The sequence below is a fragment of the Fopius arisanus genome, unplaced genomic scaffold (genome assembly GCF_000806365.1).
Source record: "Fopius arisanus strain USDA-PBARC FA_bdor unplaced genomic scaffold, ASM80636v1 scaffold00020, whole genome shotgun sequence".
NCBI lineage: Eukaryota > Metazoa > Arthropoda > Insecta > Hymenoptera > Braconidae > Fopius > Fopius arisanus.
Window position 1 is genome coordinate 1,442,282 of NW_011887759.1, and position 20,174 is coordinate 1,462,455.

The following is a 20,174-nucleotide window of genomic DNA, read 5'->3' on the forward strand; positions in this document are numbered from 1 at the left end:
GTGTTATTATATAATCTTATATATTTTTTTATATTTATGACGCGTGTTGACTATAACAAATAATCACAACGATTAACACGAAAAGAAACATCAAAGGAAAAAAAGTGAAGAAAATATCTAAATTACTTATTTAGTGATCCAAGTATTATTGAAATCGGATGATTATTCTATTCACTTCATGTCTTATTTTTCTTGAAAAAGTAGAAAAATAACTCTCAACGAATGCCAACTTCTTGAAATTCAGAATTTTCATTCATCTGCTGTCTTTTTAATTATGTAACGATTGAGGATAAATTAACGATATATGAAATTTTAAATGTTACGAAAACAAATCAAAAACCATGTTGAGAATTTGCACATCTGAGGCTTTCTTTGATGCCCAAACGTATTCAATGTTTAAACCAGAAATCAAATCTCGGCTTTCAGTCTTAAATTATTAAAATAGAGTCATATAAAATCTACCTGATATGAAAGTAATCTATTAAATGGATGAAATAAAGGTAGGCCTTTTAAAATTACATCCGAACAGGAAAAGTTATCCAATCGTGTTCCTAAGAAAGTCGTTCAGCATTAGCAGCCAATGTGCCAGGACGCTGAACGATGAGTGTCTTGCCGAACAATTCAGCATTGTCATAGATGCGTTCCACCTCTTGTGTCTGGTCAGAAGTCTCGAAGTAAACGTGACAGTACCTTAACGAGTGCTCAGGGATGGTCTTCATTTTGGAAGCACAAACTGGATGGAACGCCTCCAGCATTTCCAGGATGAAGTCAATTTCACAAGATTCGTGAATATTTGCAACAACGACGTCTTGGAGAGTGATGTGTTCAGTCGTTGGTGGATGACGTGTCCCATAAGTCCTGAGTGGACCCAGATTAGAGGATCCAATTGAGATTTTCTGAATGAGTTCAGGAAGATCATCTGCAGGGGCTTTTTTCTCAGCTGAAGAACGTGTTGGATCAAGAGGGATGGATTCAATGGACGCACTGATGGAATTGGAAGATAATTCGTAGCTCGAAGAGGGCGTCGATTGTGCGTCTGAGCTGAGAGAATTCGGTAGGATTTTTTTTCCCCTGTGAATTTCAACTCCAGACCGTTGACCATCTTTTAAATCATTTCCAGTTTTACCATTTCGTTCCTCTTTATCAGGAGATGACTTCGAGTCAAAGGAGTCATGTTTGCCTTGACGACTAGGCGTCGATCTGAATGGCCGCAATCTTATTGTGGAGTTATTCCTCATTCCGAAGGCACACGTTTTCACGTCTTCCTCTCTTTTGAAATGTATGAAGCAAAAGTCACGAGGAGAATTCTGCTGAACTTTCACGATTTCTCCGTACTTGGAGAAGAAAGCCTCAATTTTGGAGATGGAGAGGGCTGCGTTGTTCGCGAAGTAGACTTTCCAGGTGTCTGATTTTGCATCGAAGATGTAATATTTTGGACGTTCTTGAGATTCGTTCCACTTATTTTTAGGGGTTCTCGGAGATGACCGTTCTGATGACATTGTCGTAGTGTTTGTCGGAAATCTCCTGGAGAAAATGAAGAGGATTTTGACAGGTGTGGATCGACTTTACTGAGAACTGTCGATTTTGATTGTTCGTTCCAAAATGAGTACATGATTCGAAAGATTTTAGCGTACAGATGTGAGCAGAAATAGGAATAAATTCAAGTACAGAAGGAAATGTAAATTAAAACTTACGCTATGTTGTGCTGAAGGTCGTCAGTCTGTTTTCTCTGATTTCAGAGAAATATGAATATTCAATAATGTATGATGATCAGCAATGAATGATATAACGAGGAATGACGAGAAATCAGTAAGATGAGGTTAATCGCCTATAGATTCAGACATGAACGAGTGTTTCTGGTCCGTTTTGGGATTTGATGATGTTAATTTTCAACTCTTTCTTCTATTCTTTGTTAAGGAGACGGGCAGAGACAGAAACTCGATGATCGTCTGCGCATGCGTGTGGAGTCGGGTGGGAGGAGAGTGTTGGGTGATAATTACTCTAGTTTTTATGCTGAAAAAATGTATTTATTTGCATTAACATGTTGGAATCAGAGCTGAATCACTGAACTTTTTTATCTTTAAAATCTCATTAAAATGAGGATGAAATTATATTCTCTGATCGATTAATGCACTTTATTTGTTTTTGTAATGAGTCTATGCATCGAACTTGTGCGGTAATTTGTTTTCGAATCATGAACATTCAACGGGACATCTAAAGAACTCATATTTCCCGAATTTCTCCTACGATTGAATTTACGATTGTGTTGGGGGAAATGGAGGAAACCTCTGAAAAAAAGAAAATCTGGGTTTTTTAATAACTTTATTAACACACGATCCAGCGATATGAATGAACTTTTAGCGTCTACACATTTCCACTGGATTATTCACATGGAACGTTACTCGATGTTGCTATAAGTTAATTTCTGCAATTCGATTGTTAAATAGTGAAGACGTCGAAAGTTTTCCTCGTAAACAGTTCGACGTAAAAATATTCTGTGTTTCTGATTAAAATTTTTGGAAATTGTCCTTTCCAAAAAAAAAAAAATGTTCTGATGCTGCATGAGATTTCTCCAGTGGGTCCATTCCAATATATCTTGCTCTGGTGTTCTCATTCTCCTGAGGGTATAACAAATTGTTCGTTATTAATCAACACCAATTTAATCTTTTTTAATTCATGAGAAAAGGATTTTTCTGAGATACTCTATTGAATATCTACCAGAATTTTCTAGATATTCTCTTCGAGCTCTATTAGAATTTTATTAAACAGTTCCATTTTGTGCGAGATTGTGGAGAGCAATTTTAAAAAGAAAAAAAGGAAGTGAAAGGATTTTATTTTAGTGGCGGAAATTCTGGGGCGTGAATTTTCCATTTTTTTTTCTAATGACAAACCTATGAGAAAGAAATGATAAATAAATTCTCACCTTATAAATTCTCCTTGCACTTAACATATAAAAAATTCTGTCTCTGATTCTCTGTCCATTCTGAATAATCAGGAATTGAGGTCCGAATATCAGTGCAGAGATCCCAGGGATCAGACTCAACGGATTCCTCGATGACTGGATTTGTCTCCAAGGGTATAACTGGAGAAAAACCTTTCGAGTAAAGTCTGCAGGGAAACGCGTCCATGCAGGTCTTTCTCTTATGCTCGAAATTTCTGTCGTAATAGTCGTGGTCCACAGCCATGTCATGAGGATGAAATTTCTCGTAGTAATCGATGAGCCGGGAGTCCTTCATCTTAAAGTAATTGTGGTCCCTTAAGACAGGTAAATTTCTTTTGGGATTCACCTTTACGTTTTGATTGTTCATATTGACTTTCTCGTCAGGCACCGGTGAAAATAACGCCGGCGACGATGCGTACGAGTGTTCAGTCAGTACCGTCCTCCTCTGGGACCTTTGGGACAGCAAATCTCTGAGGATACCAGTCCTGACGTCAGTCTTGTCCTCTGAGTAACAGTAAATCTTAATATCCTCATCGAAAAATCTGTCCTGAGTCACAAGAGCATGCGGCTCCACATCAATCTCCATCCTCTCCTCCTCGTTATTAACAACAACAACTTTTTCAGCATTCCCATGATTTTTATTGTGTGAGATCAGCAAAACCTGCGGGTCCATCTTTCCATTGTCCAGATCATTGATATTCAACCTTTGGTTTTCTAAATTCTTAATTACACCATTTCTAAATTCCGAGTCAATCTCCATTGACTTGAATATCATTTTGTAACAAATGTCTACGATATTGCCGCAGGAATCACAGATTTGTTGAGACGAGTCGTTATTCCCCACTATCTGCAAGAGAAATTATAAAAAGTCAATCAAATTATTAGGGGTAGTAAATGGCCATCAATATTTATTCTCATTTACTTTAATAGGAAGACATGTGACCATTTTTCCAGCGATATTCAATTTACCGCTGAAAATGGGGGATAAATTGTTGCTCTCCTCTCCGCATAATCGACATTTCTCCGTCATGACTGAATTTATCACGGGATACGGTGAAGCTTCATTAATTATAATTCCACTGAAGATTTCAATGAAGCACAAATAGTTATTTTTCAAAGGAGACACATTCCATTTCGCTCCGTCCTCTCGTGGATAATCAGCTGTTTCGCTGATAAGAATACGTTTTTACTTCCTTTCCATTTTTTGAAATTATTTACGCGTAATAATGATTTTAACGTAGTTAGAAGATTTAGGATAATATCGGGTGTCTGTCGATTATATATCTGATAACTGCGTGTGACGAAAAAATGAAGTCTTTATTGTTGGTTATGTTATTGTGATAGTTGGAAATTTCTCGTGCTGATGTCGCAGTAGTTTCTGTTCATTTTCTGATTTCTGTTCTGTTCTGTTCTGTCATATTCCCTCCGTTAGTTTTATTTTTATTAGCTCGTATATCACTGCAAGAATTAGTTATAATTGTTAATTAGTGCTAATTGTTATTAATAACTAAACTAAAGAAAAGACTGTGATTTATCGTTGAAGGGGGCAATTGTTGTTGGGATGAAACAGAACGTGTGGGGCTTTCTTTTAATAATTGTTGATTTTTGATTAAGTTCTTCGATTTTTACAATGGTCGAGGATAGCGTTAGTCCATATCACAGGCCTAAGGTAAGAGTTTAGATTATATTTTTAGATGAATAGAGAAAATTATATTGGCATGAGCATTCAGAAAATTCTAACCTGTTTTCAGACCAAAACCGCAAGACCCAGACCTGTTTACTTGTGGAATGTTTTGGATGTTCAAAAGTGGCTGAGGAGGCATTGTAGTGATTATTATCAACTTTATCACGAACAATTTTTATACGTAAGTTAAAAAGAGTAGATCAGTGAGTCGAAGGAATTTATTATTTTTACCGCATAGAAACTCAAAGAAAATTATGGAGTTCTTTGTATTTCAAAAGTGGACTTTCTTCTTAAAGTGTCATTTGTTTTAATTGTATTAGCCCCTTGGAGAATATCGATGACTTGAAACACACTTACTTAACTTGAGATTACTTGAGATTGAGGATACAAATTAAAATATGAAAATAGCTCTTTATGGTTAATCATTTCAGTTATAAAACCGTCTGTTGACATTTCTTGAAATCCCTCATTCCGCAGATAATGCGCACGAAATTATAGAGTTATTGTTGAACTTATGAAATACATTTATCAGTGAATTGCAATGAAATTTGGTTTTCTGTCATCGATTAATATTTCCCACAAATCGTGGGGTTATCCAAATGGCGTCGATTAGTACCTGTGAGAATTAATTATTAGACTGTATGTAGAGGACAGCAGAGTAAACTTGTTTCTCAATTAAGTTTAGCCCGTTAACTCTAGTAACCACAATAGAGTAAATCAACATGTTGAGACTGTTCACCCGAGCCATTAGCATAATTGAATAATGAAGTTGTAAATGACATATTTTCCTCTTATCTCGTTTCAGCACGACATAACAGGACGAGTTTTGCTTAGAGTTAACGAAAACATCCTCCTGAGATTGGGAATCGTAAACGAGGAGCATAGGATGGATATTTGGCGTGAAATAATGAAGCTCCACCTTAAGACAGACATCCTTGAGATAAGGGATATCGAGAGAAGAAATAATATGAACTACGACTGATATTTTCGATATTTTTTATCACATCTCTTGTTGGATATTATCATAGAAGTATTGCTCTTTTATTAAATCTCCAGTTTACATGGATCACAGTGGTATTTCAAAGTTAACATTTATTTACAACGAAATAGTGAGAAGTTCTGAGATTATTGTTAACATTGACGTTTGCGCTATTTACTCGATTCTTCACTCAACATACTTTGGCAGGCACAGACTTGAGTAGTGAAGTGAAGAAAAATATTGGGAGAATATTTTCCCCTTCCTATCAGGTAAATCCAGAATTTGGAGAATTTTATTCCATGGAATACCGATGATTCCTCACATCACTACAATTTTCTTCACAACAAAATAGAAAACTAAAAAACAAAATAGCATTTTCAGGAACCTTACATATTCACTTTTATCCTGAGCGTCTAGAGAAAGAAAATTAAATAGAAAAATCAAGCATCTTCGGAATTTCGTACACGAAATGGCGAAAATTTCAAAAGAATTTTTGGCGAAAATAGCGGTTTTTCTGCGGACGTTTTTTTTTTACATAAATGGAGACGGTGACAGGTTTTCCTATTGCATTTTCTTAAAAAATATCCCATTCAGATATTATTAATTAAATCATCCCAAATTGCATTACTCTCCAGGGAAAACTGCTACGTGTACCCAATTAATCACATTATCCTGTCGTCCTGCATGCATCCAAAAGTACAAGAATTGACAGCAATATTGATCGTCTGTCCTGTTTGCTTACTTATTATTTACAGCTATAAACGCGAATGTTTTCCCCCGGAATATGTCCTTAGTTTGACTAGAATAAAAATTGATCATCCTTCGAAGTAACTGAACAGAACTGTACATTAATGTACATTAATGACCGGATATGACGAATGTTTGGCAAGTTTTCGTCGATTTATAGATTTCGGGGATGTTTAAGTATTGGGAATACTTTTCATTCCATTATAGGAATTTAGGAAGCGAATAGAGTAAAAAATAATATTCTTCTCACAATTTATCTCCAACTTTGAGATGGTCGATTTTTTTTCAATTTCAATTGAAAAATTTCCAACATTTGATTCGAAGCGAATTAACTCTTAAAGAGTTCCAATAAAAATCCAGTGGATTTTTCAAAGAAAGCGTCAAGTTTTTTTCCATAAAAGTTTTCCCTACTTATATCTCGACAACCTGGAACTGAAGCTGAACGCCAACACAAACACGACGAAAATAATCTCCGAGTCCGTAAATTTGCTTATCCATTCTGTCTTCAGTTCGACTGAGGGACAACCGAATGAATTTAATCACAGACACAACTCCTGGTGTTCCCCGAGTTCTCGCGTATGTTTGTGCCGGCCAGATGAGAAAACATATAATTCACCAGTGCTGATATCATTGTTTCTGTTCGTTGATCGGTGAATGCTGTTGCGATTGTTGTTTCCGTTTCGGATGCAGCAGCTGGACTTGAGGGACCGAGAGTCAGGGTCCAGGCCATTGACAGAGGATCTCGATGGATCGCGTAGAGAAACACCTCTGTAGAATGAACTGTTGGACTGATAACCGGATGTCGGCCTGCGCCAGTCATATCTAAACCAAAAAATCACAATTTTATTACCTCCTCAATTCCAAGGCCTTTTTTCTATATTAGGAAATTAAATATCAAGGATTCTTACATCCAATTCCTGTAAATGACAGATATTTTGCATTCTTAACATGTCGACACATACATAATAATTATTTTCCTGAGAAAGAAAAGGCCATTTATGTAATATATTATAAAAATTAATTTATTTGATTCCAATGATGCAAATGTTTATGAAAATATGAAAATGCATATTTAACTCTAGATGAAACGAAAAAAAGTAATAAATCCATAAAGCACCTGAGAATATACCTAAACGACGCTCTCGTTGTCTGGGTCTTATCCATATCTAAGCTCTCGGTGGGAGGACTTGCGGACCATTTTCTGGATCTGAATGGGCACCGCTGTTGAAATTCCCTCTTGAATTTCTCCTGTAGCCGAAAATAAAATCAAGGGGCGGAATCATGTTCAGGAATGGGTTAACTAGGATCAGTTATTATAATTTTCTCTTATCTACATTGAAAGAAAAGGTAATTCTATGAATGGGTATTCTCTGCAAGCATCGGAAATTCCTGGCGAGTTATTTTCCATGAATATTTGCAGAAAATATTGGAGGCACGTGAGGAATGCCGAGGGACAGAGATAACTGGGGTTGTAACAGAGGAATGCATTATATTAGGGCTTTATGGAACATTTATTTTTTAAATATTCTGATATGAGCGTCACGCAGGGTGTTTCATGTGCTAGTTTTAAAAAATGTTAAATTGCACTTATCAATTCGCTGCTGCTATCAATTGGTTGCTGAACTAACTAAACGGTAATTCTATTAATTCAAATGAACCCATTAATTTTCAACGCGTTTCCCTTGTGAATACTTCCCTCAATAAATTTCGCAATCGGATTATGTTAAATAATGAATTTATCATGGTCAACTCACGTTGTAAATTCCATAGATGAATGGATTGTAGCAGCTATTCGACATGGCCAGCCAGTCGCAGCAAAACCATATAATGTTAATGTACCTGTACCTAGAATAGGGAATGAGGGAGATATATTGGTAGATCCATCATAAATAGGGCTGAAGGGGTGAAACGGACAGTTTCCAATGTTTAATAACTCGAGAACTTCAGACGGAAATATAATCATTTTTCTTTTCATATTGAAGGGATATCGAAATGTTTTATCAAGATCTCCCTCCGGAATTCTTTAGAATTTCAATAAGAATCCAATACGAGTTCTACCCGGAGAATTCCATCAGGAATTCAACAGATTTTTTTTTAACCTAGATGGAGAATTTCAGGAATTCTTGTTAGCAAGTCAGAGTAAAAATGACGATTTTTCGCCCAATTTTAAACGTTATACAACTTTTAATTGGATTTTCTGACTGAAATTTCTGGATTGCCACTACGTCTCACGATTACGGCGCGTCAAATTGAATTTTATGAGATATTTAATCGCGTAGGTCTTTCTGAGCAGCTTTGTAAAAGTGCTATAATGGATTGTAAAATTGTTGGCACATGCTTGATGGAATAAAAATTTGAACATACTCATTAATCTCGGCGTAAGTATACTGGAGCACATTGTACGTTTGAAGCGGTAGCCAGCAGACCGCGAATAATGCAACGACTATAACCAGCATTTTAATCACCTGGAGATTAAAATTTTGCATGATAAAACTCCGATAATAACATCCCCTGAGACGTGATGGTGTGCGTTAATATTGAGGCGGTTTAATTTAAGATTCGTTCACTCACTTTTTTTTTGTTTTTCATGAGATTGGCATCCCGCGAGTCCTGGGCATTTCCCGGTGCTCTACTGCCCCAGAGTTTCAATGCCATCCGTGCGTACACACACGAAATTATACTTAGGGGTGTCAAATACTGGAGAAAACCAAGTAATGCACGATATGTCAACATTGAACCCTCTGACATGTTCACGTTCTGGCAGAATGGTTTCACATGGTAACGACCACCTGAGAAAATTACATTATATGGATTACTCCATGCCTCGCATATACCAATGACTACTAATAATCAATCAATCAATCAATCAATCAATCAATCAATCAATCAATCAATCAAAATAGAAGTTCATCTACTGGAAATAATTCAACAATGAATAATGTGGCTTTCCGTTTTTGATTCTCAAATTGCATTTTTATTTTTTATTTTTTATTTTTTTACTACATCATAAACAGAATTCATCATTTATTTTGATTTTGAACAATTGAAATTTACTCAACAATGAATATCACCCGGTATTATTACTATATCACTGCTGGTTGATCGAATATTGGGGATAGAAAATCCGCTATTTGTTTTGAATTTGAAGAATACGAATATACTGCAGAATAAATGTCACCCGTATAATTGCAATATTAATCAATATTTATTGAAGCATTGCCTAAATTCATTTGAATTCACGGCGATGATACATTGCTGGGATTCAACCCGTCGATCATTACAATAAATTGGCGCGCAATAAACAAAATCAGTTTAAATGGTAACAATTGATTCGGTATTTCCACATGATCAGCCGTTGTTGAGAAATATTTAATGGGAGTTGGTGCATTTAAAAGCACCGATGGGCGTCTGATGCCTTCGAATAAAGATAGATTCATAGATATTCTTAGATCGAAGCAATATCATTGACCTTGAGACAAAACAGACATCTTTTTCCACCAAGTGCTCGACCCATCATAAATCTCCGAGAAAAATTCATATCATGTTATAAAATCGTACGTGAGCAATTTTACTCCAACAACTACATCTTCGCTCCACCCCCGCCTAGATACTCGTCTATTTTACTTTTCCCCCAGGTGTCGTAAAATACTCCCAACTTTTTATGTTCCAATCCTCCTCGTGTCACAGGCAATCTTCCTTTGTGGAAAATCCTAGTAATATAAAAAAGGACAAGATACTCTTCGACACGTACGAAAAATAACGAGAAAAATGCCAAGGAGTTATGAATGTTTATCCTCAATCTGAAGGACTTGAAAATTTTTTTTTTCGCAAAAATTAAATTGCCGTATTTATCTTTGTGAGAAATGTAGTGAACTCTTGTCAGCAAACGGATATCCTTAAGATACGGAATTATTTATACTCGAAAAAGCCAACAATAAATAAATCAATTCATTTTTTAACGACGCTTGCTTTATGAATTATGTCATAAAACCGAAATGTTAATTCAGGCATTTTTTGATATTTTAGAGGAATGAATTATTCTGTATGCAAAAATGATTTTCTATTATTCTTCATAAGATGAATAGTTTTTGAGATCAATAGATTATTTTCAAGAGAATCATCAGGTTTACTGGTGCACCACAGGGATATTTAACTGGAGCTTCATCCTTTGGTTTAAATTTCAATTTCCGGGTCATGTTTGACCAGTGAGATCTGCCAAAATTGATGGACGGGATTTTCCCGTATGGTAATGGTTTTACTATGTGGATATTCGACGAGCCGTTGGGGGATACGTCAATTTTATGGCTGGGATATTCAGTCGTGTAATTTTATTCGGATTTCATCGCAAAAAGCCGTTGGCTGGTGCAGATTCTCCATGACCCTTTCGCGCCTGGTGGATTGAATTTAATCGTTCCTTGGAATTAATTTTTGGAGAGGTGTTATCTATCATAATGTCAGTGAAAAGAGACGACGAGTTGAATTTTTTGTTGGAATAAATTTAAATTGAAAATCTACCGATTGCAATTTTTCTGTTCAAAAAGGCGATAATTAGTCCGAATATGCACGAAAAACAATAAACGCCAAGTGCAAATTCAGACAGAACATCCGCCCACGTAATTAGTATAACGGGAAATCGATAGAAGTTTTTTGACATGCGATGACTATTGATCACTATGCAAACTAGAGTCCGTCGGAGGAACAATTGTTTTCGTCCGATGTTCGTCACTCCCACTCCTCCAAGTACTCGCCATTGTACGGGCACGTTTTTTACGCAGGATTTAATCAAATTTCGTCCTAATCTATTCCATTTTACGTAAAAGTCACTGTTTCTTTAACTACACAGCTGATAGCTAACGGGTGGCATTCATTCCATATGCAAAGTGAGAAAAAAAGAAAAAAACTCTCAGGGCTTGGAATTTTATTACTTATTTAAATTCCCGGGTGTTTTTGCTATGCGAGTCTGGGAAAGAAAGCGTAAAGTGAAAATATTTCCATGCAATTGTGAATATGAATTCATTGATCGAATTGCAATTTATAATTCATTTGTGGCCCCGCGAATTTGTTATTAAATATAAATCTTAGAAGAGAATTATATCGAATGAAAAATTGTATTTCCAGATAGTCGCCTCTTCATTGTATTACTTGTACTCATAATTATATTGATAGGCCATAGTAATTTTTCGAGATAAATGGATGACCAAAAGAACTGTAAAATTCGACTTATTTAACTTTATCACTTCGTTACTGGTTAATTATGGAAATCCCCGTGCAAGCGGGGTGTTGAATTTCACATAATCTGATACGACGAAAAGATAAATTATCCTCGGAGTGTAAAAATATTACCCCTAATGAGATTACTGTAACTGCGTCTGGAGGCGCAGTTAATAATCTTTCTCGCCCAAGGACTTGGATAGTATCCCTCAGGCCTGCATAACAGAAACTTCTTCCGAAGAAACTGGAATACTTTTTTTCAGAGAGCCATAAACAAGTTACAAGAAGATTAATTGGCTCACCATTTGAACTCTCTGGGACTAGGACAACCCTAAGGGCAGCCGCCATTGGAGCAGCCAAAGCACCACTCACCATCCAAATACCAGCAATGATGATTTTTGCACGTAGTTTACTGGGTCTCGCACTGTAATTATCATCAAACCTACAACTTAGCTCTGAAGAGAAATATTCAGTAAAAATAACGGAATTTATAGTTCACTGGTACGGAGAGAATTTTAATACAATGTATCCTGAAGTATTACATTATCTACAGTAATGAAGGTATAAAAAATAGAGTAGTAATAAATAATAGTGGATTATGAAAATAGAGAGTGTTCAATGAAAATCTCGGAATCTAAAGGAGATCATGAAAAATTTGTTATAAAATATTTTTAGTGCGATGGAAAAATATTGTTATGGAAGTGTCGTAATTTTCCTTATTTTTAGAGGTATTTTGGAAGACTTATAGAGCAGCTGAAGAGATTTATTTAGTTTTACAACTTCGCAAAAAAAGCGTAATCCTTCGCGAAAGTACGTAATTACATCGGATCTTTGCCAAAACAGCCCGTAATTTTCACACCAATTTTTATCTCTGTGTACAGTTTATGATAGTAGACTCATATCGCTGCTCATTTGAACTTCTAGAATGTTAGCAAATATTTATTAAGACTGGAAATCATAAACTAGATTTTCTGCCTCGCTAATCTTTCGTATGTGACTCGTTAACAATGTTAATAAAAAATGGAAATTCATGGTCAGAAGATTAATAATGTGAAAACTTATAACTTTTAAAGTTTTGTGAATTATCACAAGAATATTTACATCTCTTGAGGGTTTTTACAATAAATGTACAGATGTATTTTCGATATGAAGGTTCACTTGAAGAGCAAAAGAATTTTTCTCCGTATGAATTCAATATTTTTTCTCTTGAAGTGGATGGCATTTCTGGAAAGTACTTTTACATAGTTATATTTATTTTTCCTGAAGTGAACTGACCTTAAAGGTTTGAGAATTGCCCTGTGACGATCCACTGCTATTGCTGTGAGAGTGAAGACGGAAACGTTGACGCAGAGTACTTGCACAAATGGACAAAAGGCGCACATGAAGTAAGGTAAGTTCCACCGCTGGAGAAGTGCCGCTTGGAACTGCAATTTTTCAAATAATATTTACACAACTTGGAGGACATTCATCGGTTTAATGCAGACTACAGGTGGCAGCAATTTTAAGTGGATAAATTAATGTATCCACTGCGAGGTTTGAAAGTGAGTTATTAAGTTGGCAGAAAGTTTGCGAATGAGAGTTTGATGTCGAGTACTTCATTCCCGTCACCTCGTCGAGTTTAATGATTGCAGAACATTTTCATAACTATAGCTAGAAGAAATTGAGTTATCGATGAATGATTATTGCGGTGTTACCGATTCAGTGCTTCTCCAGGCATTCGGAGTCATAATTATTTAAAGAAATTACCGGTATTCGGTGGCACAAAAGGAAAAGTGCATGCGAATATTTAACTTGAAGAATAACTTTTTATTCCTCCCATAGATTCATTAAAGTTTACCCTGGCCATTATTGTCACGAATAAGGTGTCAGTATTGCATTTATCTAGAGAACTTGATAAAGAAAAATGTAAATCGGAATAGAACACGCATATTTGCAGATTTTCTCGTATTGAATCCCATCAGCTGCAGTAGTTGAATAATCTCATTAATTGTTCCCGAGCCAGCGGTAATCTCAATCTCTGGACAATTGCAACCCCCGAATTATGGTACTCCAATTAATTAACAGTATGTACCTGGAATGGGATAGCAAATAGTCCGATGACAATGTCTGCGAGGGCAAGATTAGCGATGAAGCAGTTGGTAACACTCTGCATTCTCCTCGATGTCGCGACAATCCACATCACCAGGGAATTACCCGCTACAGCGAGCACCGAGATGCTGCCGTAGCAGACGCTCAAGAGAAATATGATTCCAGTGGGAACATCGTAGAGTTCATCTGCGCCAGCACATTGCAGTTAAATCGCCCCAGAAAAGATAGAAAAAATAACGATAATGGGTAACCGGAACTTTCGGCTTATCAATAATGTCGATAAAATCCGTTGGGTAATCGTTTGCGCTGCCTATGAACTTATTCACCCTCTTCATTCGGTTTAATTGGAATTGGATACTTTTAATTATCTCATTGGATAGTTGGAAAATCCCTCAGAGGTCATTTCGATTTACTTTTAATGGGATTTAATTATTACTTTCGTCGTATGTGAAAGTAATTTCTGATCATTAACTGACAAATCGTGAACGTGCGGTGACTGGTTTAAGTATTACGTTTCTATTACGATTTTAACGACGAATTTCCATTTTGATGGGTCCCTTACGAATTTGAAACATTGAAAATTGGGAATAGTTACAAGAAGGTCTTCGGAAGGTTGTGGAAGTCTCAGAAAGGTCATGTGCCATTAGCTGAAGTTTGTGGAGGTAGTTAGTGATAATTCGGCTTTCTTAATTGGAAAGTAAACTGGGAGACAGGGGGATGGGAAAAGAATGAAATTTTATGGAATAAATTGTTTTATTTCGGTGATTACCTACCGATATCCTCGTAAATGGGGAAACTCTCGTTGTACTCGTATGATGCGTTGATGTGTGAGTGCCAGATCGGCTCGATTTCCCCATCCTCTGGTGACCACGAGATGTTCATCCTGGGAGTAGTTGCCTGAAAAAGAATTCACCGCAGTTTATATGTCAGCATTATTTTATTGAACAGCTGAAATTTGCTGAAATTTTGTAGGTAAACCATGTTCATAGTCAAAGTTAAATTAACTTTGATCTGAAAAACGACAAGCCTACGGAAAATTGAAAAAATTTTGTGGATGTCTGTTGCTAAAAAAATTTTTAGTTCGAAAAATGGTAGCATTAAGTAAATTCATATTTTTGCAATTCAACCAATTTTGTACAATTCACCTTTGGCGTGGATCAAATCTTTGAATTCCGTGTAAAAAACTTTTATTTACGTAATGAAAATGCTAAACGAATCAACTCAAACGACGGAAAAAGTCGTTTCACGTGAATGAGAGCATCTCACCGTAGTTGAATTTTTTTTTGCGACTGATTTTTACTGTGTTGTGTTTGAGAATATTATTTTTGTTTGTTTAATGAATTAAGAAATTAATTTCGTTTTGATTGAAAATGGAGGAAATGAAACGCATCGATTTCTCAGTTCTCGACACGGCTTCATCCCCAGAATGCGAGGGCTTCAAATTTCAAATGTTGAAACTTAAACAAATAAAACTTAAACAGTAGTTGGCATTGATCGGCTGAAATTTGAGTGAAAAAAATAATCCCCTGAATAGGACTCGATCTTAGAAATTATTCGGATATTTCGGAGCTTTCGTGATATTATGAGTGAATATTTCTGTTTATAAAGTGTCTCGTCACATATCTACGGGATTAATGTTATTTTTCAGAATGCAATGTTGATGATGAAGCTTGCGGAAGGTTCGAGAATGATATCGAATAATTCATGGGAGGGTGCGTTTGTTGGGGTGAAAAGGGTGTGACCCCTTCTGGGGCGAACCAATAACTTCCCGATCAATTCTCTCTCCTTTGTTTATTGGAAACGGATAAAGCATCCCCTGACTTGGATCCAAATAATTACATAATCGCTTCAGCAACGACGTGGTGAGAAATAGCTACAGGCTCTCTCCGATCATGTCTCTCAAGAAAAAATACTTGAGATAACTAAATCATTCTTTTCTCCCTGTGCAGAAGATAATATGAAACGAGACAATCATCTCGTTTTTTTTTTAGAAAAAAAGAGAATTAAGGAACTGAGATGATTCTCAGATAATTCAAAATTTTCGGGTGCGAAAAAATTGAAAAGAAAAAGCAATATTTTTATTATTGAATGTTCAATAGAATTTGTAGGGGTACAGTAGAAATTAAACAGATCTTTTTGAAGGGATTTTTAAAGGGTAACTCGTTTTAAAGGGTCTCGTGTAGATGAGCAAGTCGAAAATCAACAATTCAATCATTCAAAGCAGCTTATCATGGATTACTCCGTTTGCGTCGCTTATCATCATAATCTATCATCGCCTGGGGTTGCCATTGCCATTACCACTGATTGTTATCGAACCAGAGATTTTGTGGGAATTTCATACATTATAGCGTCGCTTATCAATTTTACGGATGTTCTCGCGATTTCATGGAGCGATGAATACCGAAAACTTCATATCAACGCGTTGCTCAATAAAATTTTCCCACCTTTTCCCAAAATAGAACTACTATTTCTCTGAGAAATTTATTATCTCGCATCCAATTATTGGATATTTTTTAATATAGAGAAAGGCAAGTGTGATATTCCCGAATATGAGGGGAGAAATTCACGCCAGTGCTAGGGGAGTGAAATGACATTCATGAAAGTTACGTTTTTGTGGGAATCAGTAATATTTTATTTTCGCCCACCCCTATTTTTTCTCCGATGATTGATACATTTTTTTCATTCTTAGCTCACAGATTCTTGGGAATTTCTAGAACGACATTTGATCTGAAAAACCTACTGCCCTATGTCATTTGAGGGTGGCAGGCATTTCGTTTTATCTACTTGGAATCATCTTGATTTCTTATGAGATTCCAGCTGGAGTGTTAGTTATCGGGAAGATATATCATGGGAAAGTGTCAAAGAGGTCTCATCAGGATTATGAGAAATCTTCGGTTTTTGCAAGGGCGAAAAACCGAACACATACGCTTGGGAATTTCGCTACACTCTTGATAAATTACATTCGAAACTTCAAGTTAAAAGACGGTAAATTTTTAGTTATTCTCTAATGATAATTCAGTTGATCCCTTGTAATTCTACTCTTGTAATTCTCCCTTTTCAGATTCATATGGCACTGAAAAACCGTAAAAATATTAAATATTCAATTGCATTTGATATTGGATTCTTATAACGAGCGGAAAAATTCAAGATTTCATTGAGTTAATTATTATTTCAGATAATAAATGGATTTTTAGAAAATTGGTTTTTAAATGAAATTGAATTTAATCTCATATGATATATATAATTGAAAATTGAGATGATTTTGTGACTGAAATTTCGATAAATTTACAATACTGTGGTGAAAATTCAAATATCCACAAAAGGAATTTACACTGGAAACTCTAAATTTTGGTTCAGTTTCTCTCGAAAAATTCGAGTGGATATATGTTTGAAGTCGTAATTAAAAGTGCCTATTTTTTCTTCGTGTGGGAGTTGAATTTTTTCATTCAAATGTAATATTTTTTCCCTCACGCGTCATCCATTCCACCCTCATTGGGGTCTCTTTCATAATTTTTTCTCCCCCAAAGGATTCTCGACTGTAACTTTAGAAGACTTGGGATTCCCTGTCATTGGAGGAATCGTATTCGCGTAGGGACGAGTTGGGAAAGTATCTGGAATACGAGAATGGCTCCTGAATATGTGTGACGAGACCCTGCAAATGACGGTGAACGTCGGAAAAAGGGTTTCACCCACGAGTGATTGGAGAAAAAATTCACTTCGCGTCGACAATTTCATACCCCTCGGTGGTTGGCTAGAACATTTACATCACACGCGAAACAAAAAGAAAGTAGAAAGGGGTAGAAAAATTGCCAGTATTTTTTGAGCCGCTGTTACCTTGACGTGATGTGAAATGAAATGAGTAAAAAAAAATTCCGTTGATGTTTAATCACATCGACTATAATTGTAATAATTATTTTTTCAATAATAATTAATCAATATAATAAGTCTCTAAACTTTTCGTGGTAATATATGAATATTTGATTAAATTTTCGCTGATTATTCAATTAATTTCTTGGAAAATTCATCCCAGCGAAGTAATTAATCAGAAATTTCAACACTTGACGCTTCAATTATCTTCAAATAATTGAGAAGTGTTCTCGGCTATCATATTATTTTAATTGGAATTTATATCTAGCAGGGAAATTGAGAACATTAATTAGTTTTGTTTATCTAGCGAATTATACTTATCCCGCAGGCAATCATTGTGATTATTCGAGTTTCATTAATTCATGTGTACTTATATGGATCATCAATTTTTTTCTATCTCGGAAATAACGAAAGAATTACGCCCTGAGAAGTATTATTCTGATGAGAGGGCAAATGTTTGGAAGAAATGTCGTCTCTCTGAAGTTAAAGTGGCACTTATTTCTGGTCTTTTTCTTTCAGAAGTTAAAGTGCAATTTATGCTAAACGAATTTTCATTTATGTGATCTTTCCTACCGCTTGGTAAAAAAATCTCTGCGTGAATGAAAATAACTGGTGTCCCTTTGCAACTGACACCCAAATGAAGTTATTCTGCATGCACTCGAGGTGCGGTCGTGGGGTCTCATAAAGATACAGCCTGGGTTGAAGTGCGTTGTATATTACCCTAGTAAATACACCGTCGGGTCGGAATTTACACACGAAACACGCGATTTCATTAACGGCAACTATAACCGAAAAGACGAAAAAGGTGTGTTGGCTGGCATAAATAGGGACTCGTGATGACTCCCGATTGTCCAAGTCACCAGAGGAGATCGTAAAAAAAGAACTTTCGCTCCATTTGAATTCCCCTCAGGTTATTCTCCTCTCGCCGTAATTTACCCCTCCAAAAAAATGGGCAATTTTAATCAAAAATCACTCTTCACTTGATCTTTTCTTCCGATTCCAAAAAAGCACTCATTACAAGTAAACTATCACAATTAACTGGTTGTAATAAAATTGATTGATTTATTTAAAATAAAATAGCTATCTAACCCCAGGAATTATTTAATTTACTTATCAAATATTTATTGTCTTCACATGAAAAAGTCTGAAGAATTTGTTGGGCTGGATGAATCGTTTTTGTAGTGAGTGTCGAAAGAAAAGACATTATTAATTCAAGGATTGCGTTAATTACGGAATTAATTATTCGTCAGATTATGAGGACAGACTGTTAGTTATAATATAAAATCGTAAAATAGTCATTACTCTTCCGGATATCTTAAATAAAATTCAAATGTTCGAAAGAGAAATGACTATTTTTCTATTGTCGTTGAAAATATTTAACAAAAAAAAAACCAATTGAATTTTTTCGAATGGATAAAATGGGAATTCGTGGAAAGAGCCTCTCTGTACATGAAAGAATGGGAGTAATTGAGTTAGTACGATTGTTTGTATCAGAGGAGAACAAAGAAGTGAGTGGAAACAATACGACAATAATAAACGTATTCATTACGCAATTACTGTTACAAAAGTTTATTCAAACATGGAATTCGTTTGTCTGGTGCTGTGCACCTGCTCTTCCCTACAAAAAATATGGTGCTTTATAATTTTCTACATGCAATTGATACTGGTGCAATTACTTGAGATAAATTGTCTGTACGTCATGGAGTAATAAGTTGTGAACGGAGAGTAATATTCAATAAAATTTGCCCTGACGCTTTCTAATGGAGTTCTGGTAATTTTGATCAGCAATTGGAGTGAAAATTATGTAAGACTCAGTAAAAATCGCACGAGAAGGTACGTTACGTAAACTTTACTCCACTTTTTGGGAAAAATTTGTGAATCGCATTACAAATCGTCAGGCAAAATTTTATCCAATATTTCTCTGCGTGTAATAATGACAAAAAAAAATTCCGATAATTTTTGATTATCCTTGGTGAATTATCGCATAACGAAATTGTGGAATATCTTTCCTAGTAAAATGCACTGATGATAAACGACCCACAAACATTCAATCTATGAAATGCAAACTGACCTGGATTATCCTCGCTTGATCTATTCCATATCTAATCGAGTATGAGTTTTATTTTCACATGGTGTACCGAACTATATCGTCGCTCATCAATTGGGATGAAAAATAAAGCGCAAAGTGGGTTGGAGAGAGATTTCGCATAGTGATTGTTTATCGCGATGGATTTTCATCAGCTTTCAATCTGCTATGCATAAAATAGGACGAAGTCATTATCCACGGGAAATTCACCACCGGGTGTCATTATAATTTACACAACAAGGTTGTCGCGAAGACTCGTCACTGGGAAGAACCGACGTGATCGTCGCACAGAAAATAATTTTTCTTTCACGGCAATTATTCCTTATTTCAATCAATCGTCCCTATCTATTTTTTCCCCTTGAAACAATTGCTTTGCAATCACTTTGCGGAAAGTTTAGTCTAAAATCGAGTAAATACTTAGAAGATTCAATTAACGACTGTTTTTATTCAAGGAATTGTTTCTGTGGAGACATTTATTATTTGAATAATAGAACGTATTTTTTTTTGTAGTCCAATATTTTCATATATTTGTAAAATAGTTTTGCTACAGCTTCAAGAAACGTACGGAATT

General features: G+C 35.7%; 4 protein-coding genes across 9 annotated transcripts in view; 1 reads left to right on the forward strand and 3 right to left on the reverse strand.

The window, feature by feature from the left end:
- Positions 1 to 44: 44 nt before the first annotated feature.
- LOC105264380 (uncharacterized) lies at positions 45 to 1,917 on the reverse strand. The gene is made up of 2 exons (XM_011301210.1): positions 1,695 to 1,917; positions 45 to 1,524 (listed from the first exon to the last, which is right to left on the reverse strand). The coding sequence occupies exon 2, from the start codon at positions 1,497 to 1,499 to the stop codon at positions 552 to 554; it is 948 nt and encodes a 315-aa protein (XP_011299512.1). The 5' UTR covers positions 1,500 to 1,524; positions 1,695 to 1,917; the 3' UTR covers positions 45 to 551.
- Positions 1,918 to 2,305: 388 nt separating this feature from the next.
- On the reverse strand, positions 2,306 to 4,177 carry LOC105264381 (uncharacterized). Of its 2 annotated transcripts, none has more exons than XM_011301212.1 (3): positions 3,911 to 4,177; positions 2,924 to 3,788; positions 2,306 to 2,618 (listed from the first exon to the last, which is right to left on the reverse strand). In XM_011301212.1, exon 2 carries the CDS (start codon positions 3,714 to 3,716, stop codon positions 2,925 to 2,927), a length of 792 nt encoding a protein of 263 aa, XP_011299514.1. In that variant the 5' UTR covers positions 3,717 to 3,788; positions 3,911 to 4,177; the 3' UTR covers positions 2,306 to 2,618; position 2,924. The 2 variants fall into 2 exon arrangements, with proteins under 2 accessions (XP_011299514.1, XP_011299513.1); XM_011301211.1 differs by having other exon boundaries at positions 3,864 to 4,177.
- A 135-nt stretch (positions 4,178 to 4,312) lies between these two features.
- ave (Protein aveugle) lies at positions 4,313 to 5,702 on the forward strand. The gene is made up of 3 exons (XM_011301214.1): positions 4,313 to 4,610; positions 4,693 to 4,806; positions 5,431 to 5,702. The coding sequence occupies exons 1-3, from the start codon at positions 4,572 to 4,574 to the stop codon at positions 5,605 to 5,607; spliced, it is 330 nt and encodes a 109-aa protein (XP_011299516.1). The 5' UTR covers positions 4,313 to 4,571; the 3' UTR covers positions 5,608 to 5,702.
- A 104-nt stretch (positions 5,703 to 5,806) lies between these two features.
- Positions 5,807 to 20,174, reverse strand: part of LOC105264383 (neuromedin-K receptor) — a 17,893-nt gene continuing 3,525 nt past the window's right edge. The window contains exons 2-11 of one of the 5 annotated variants that reach the window (XM_011301216.1): positions 14,424 to 14,547; positions 13,634 to 13,836; positions 12,838 to 12,986; positions 11,865 to 11,986; positions 8,923 to 9,140; positions 8,716 to 8,816; positions 8,106 to 8,196; positions 7,481 to 7,599; positions 7,260 to 7,268; positions 5,807 to 7,173 (exon numbers count right to left, since the gene is read on the reverse strand). In XM_011301216.1, coding sequence (XP_011299518.1) covers positions 6,891 to 7,173; positions 7,260 to 7,268; positions 7,481 to 7,599; positions 8,106 to 8,196; positions 8,716 to 8,816; positions 8,923 to 9,140; positions 11,865 to 11,986; positions 12,838 to 12,986; positions 13,634 to 13,836; positions 14,424 to 14,532 — 1,404 coding nt within the window. In that variant the 5' untranslated portion in view covers positions 14,533 to 14,547 and the 3' untranslated portion in view covers positions 5,807 to 6,890. Of the gene's footprint in view, positions 7,174 to 7,259; positions 7,329 to 7,468; positions 7,600 to 8,105; positions 8,197 to 8,715; positions 8,817 to 8,922; positions 9,141 to 11,864; positions 11,987 to 12,837; positions 12,987 to 13,633; positions 13,837 to 14,423; positions 14,548 to 20,174 lie in introns of all 5 variants that reach the window. The other 4 variants (XM_011301219.1, XM_011301218.1, XM_011301217.1 and 1 more) reach the window with 4 other exon arrangements.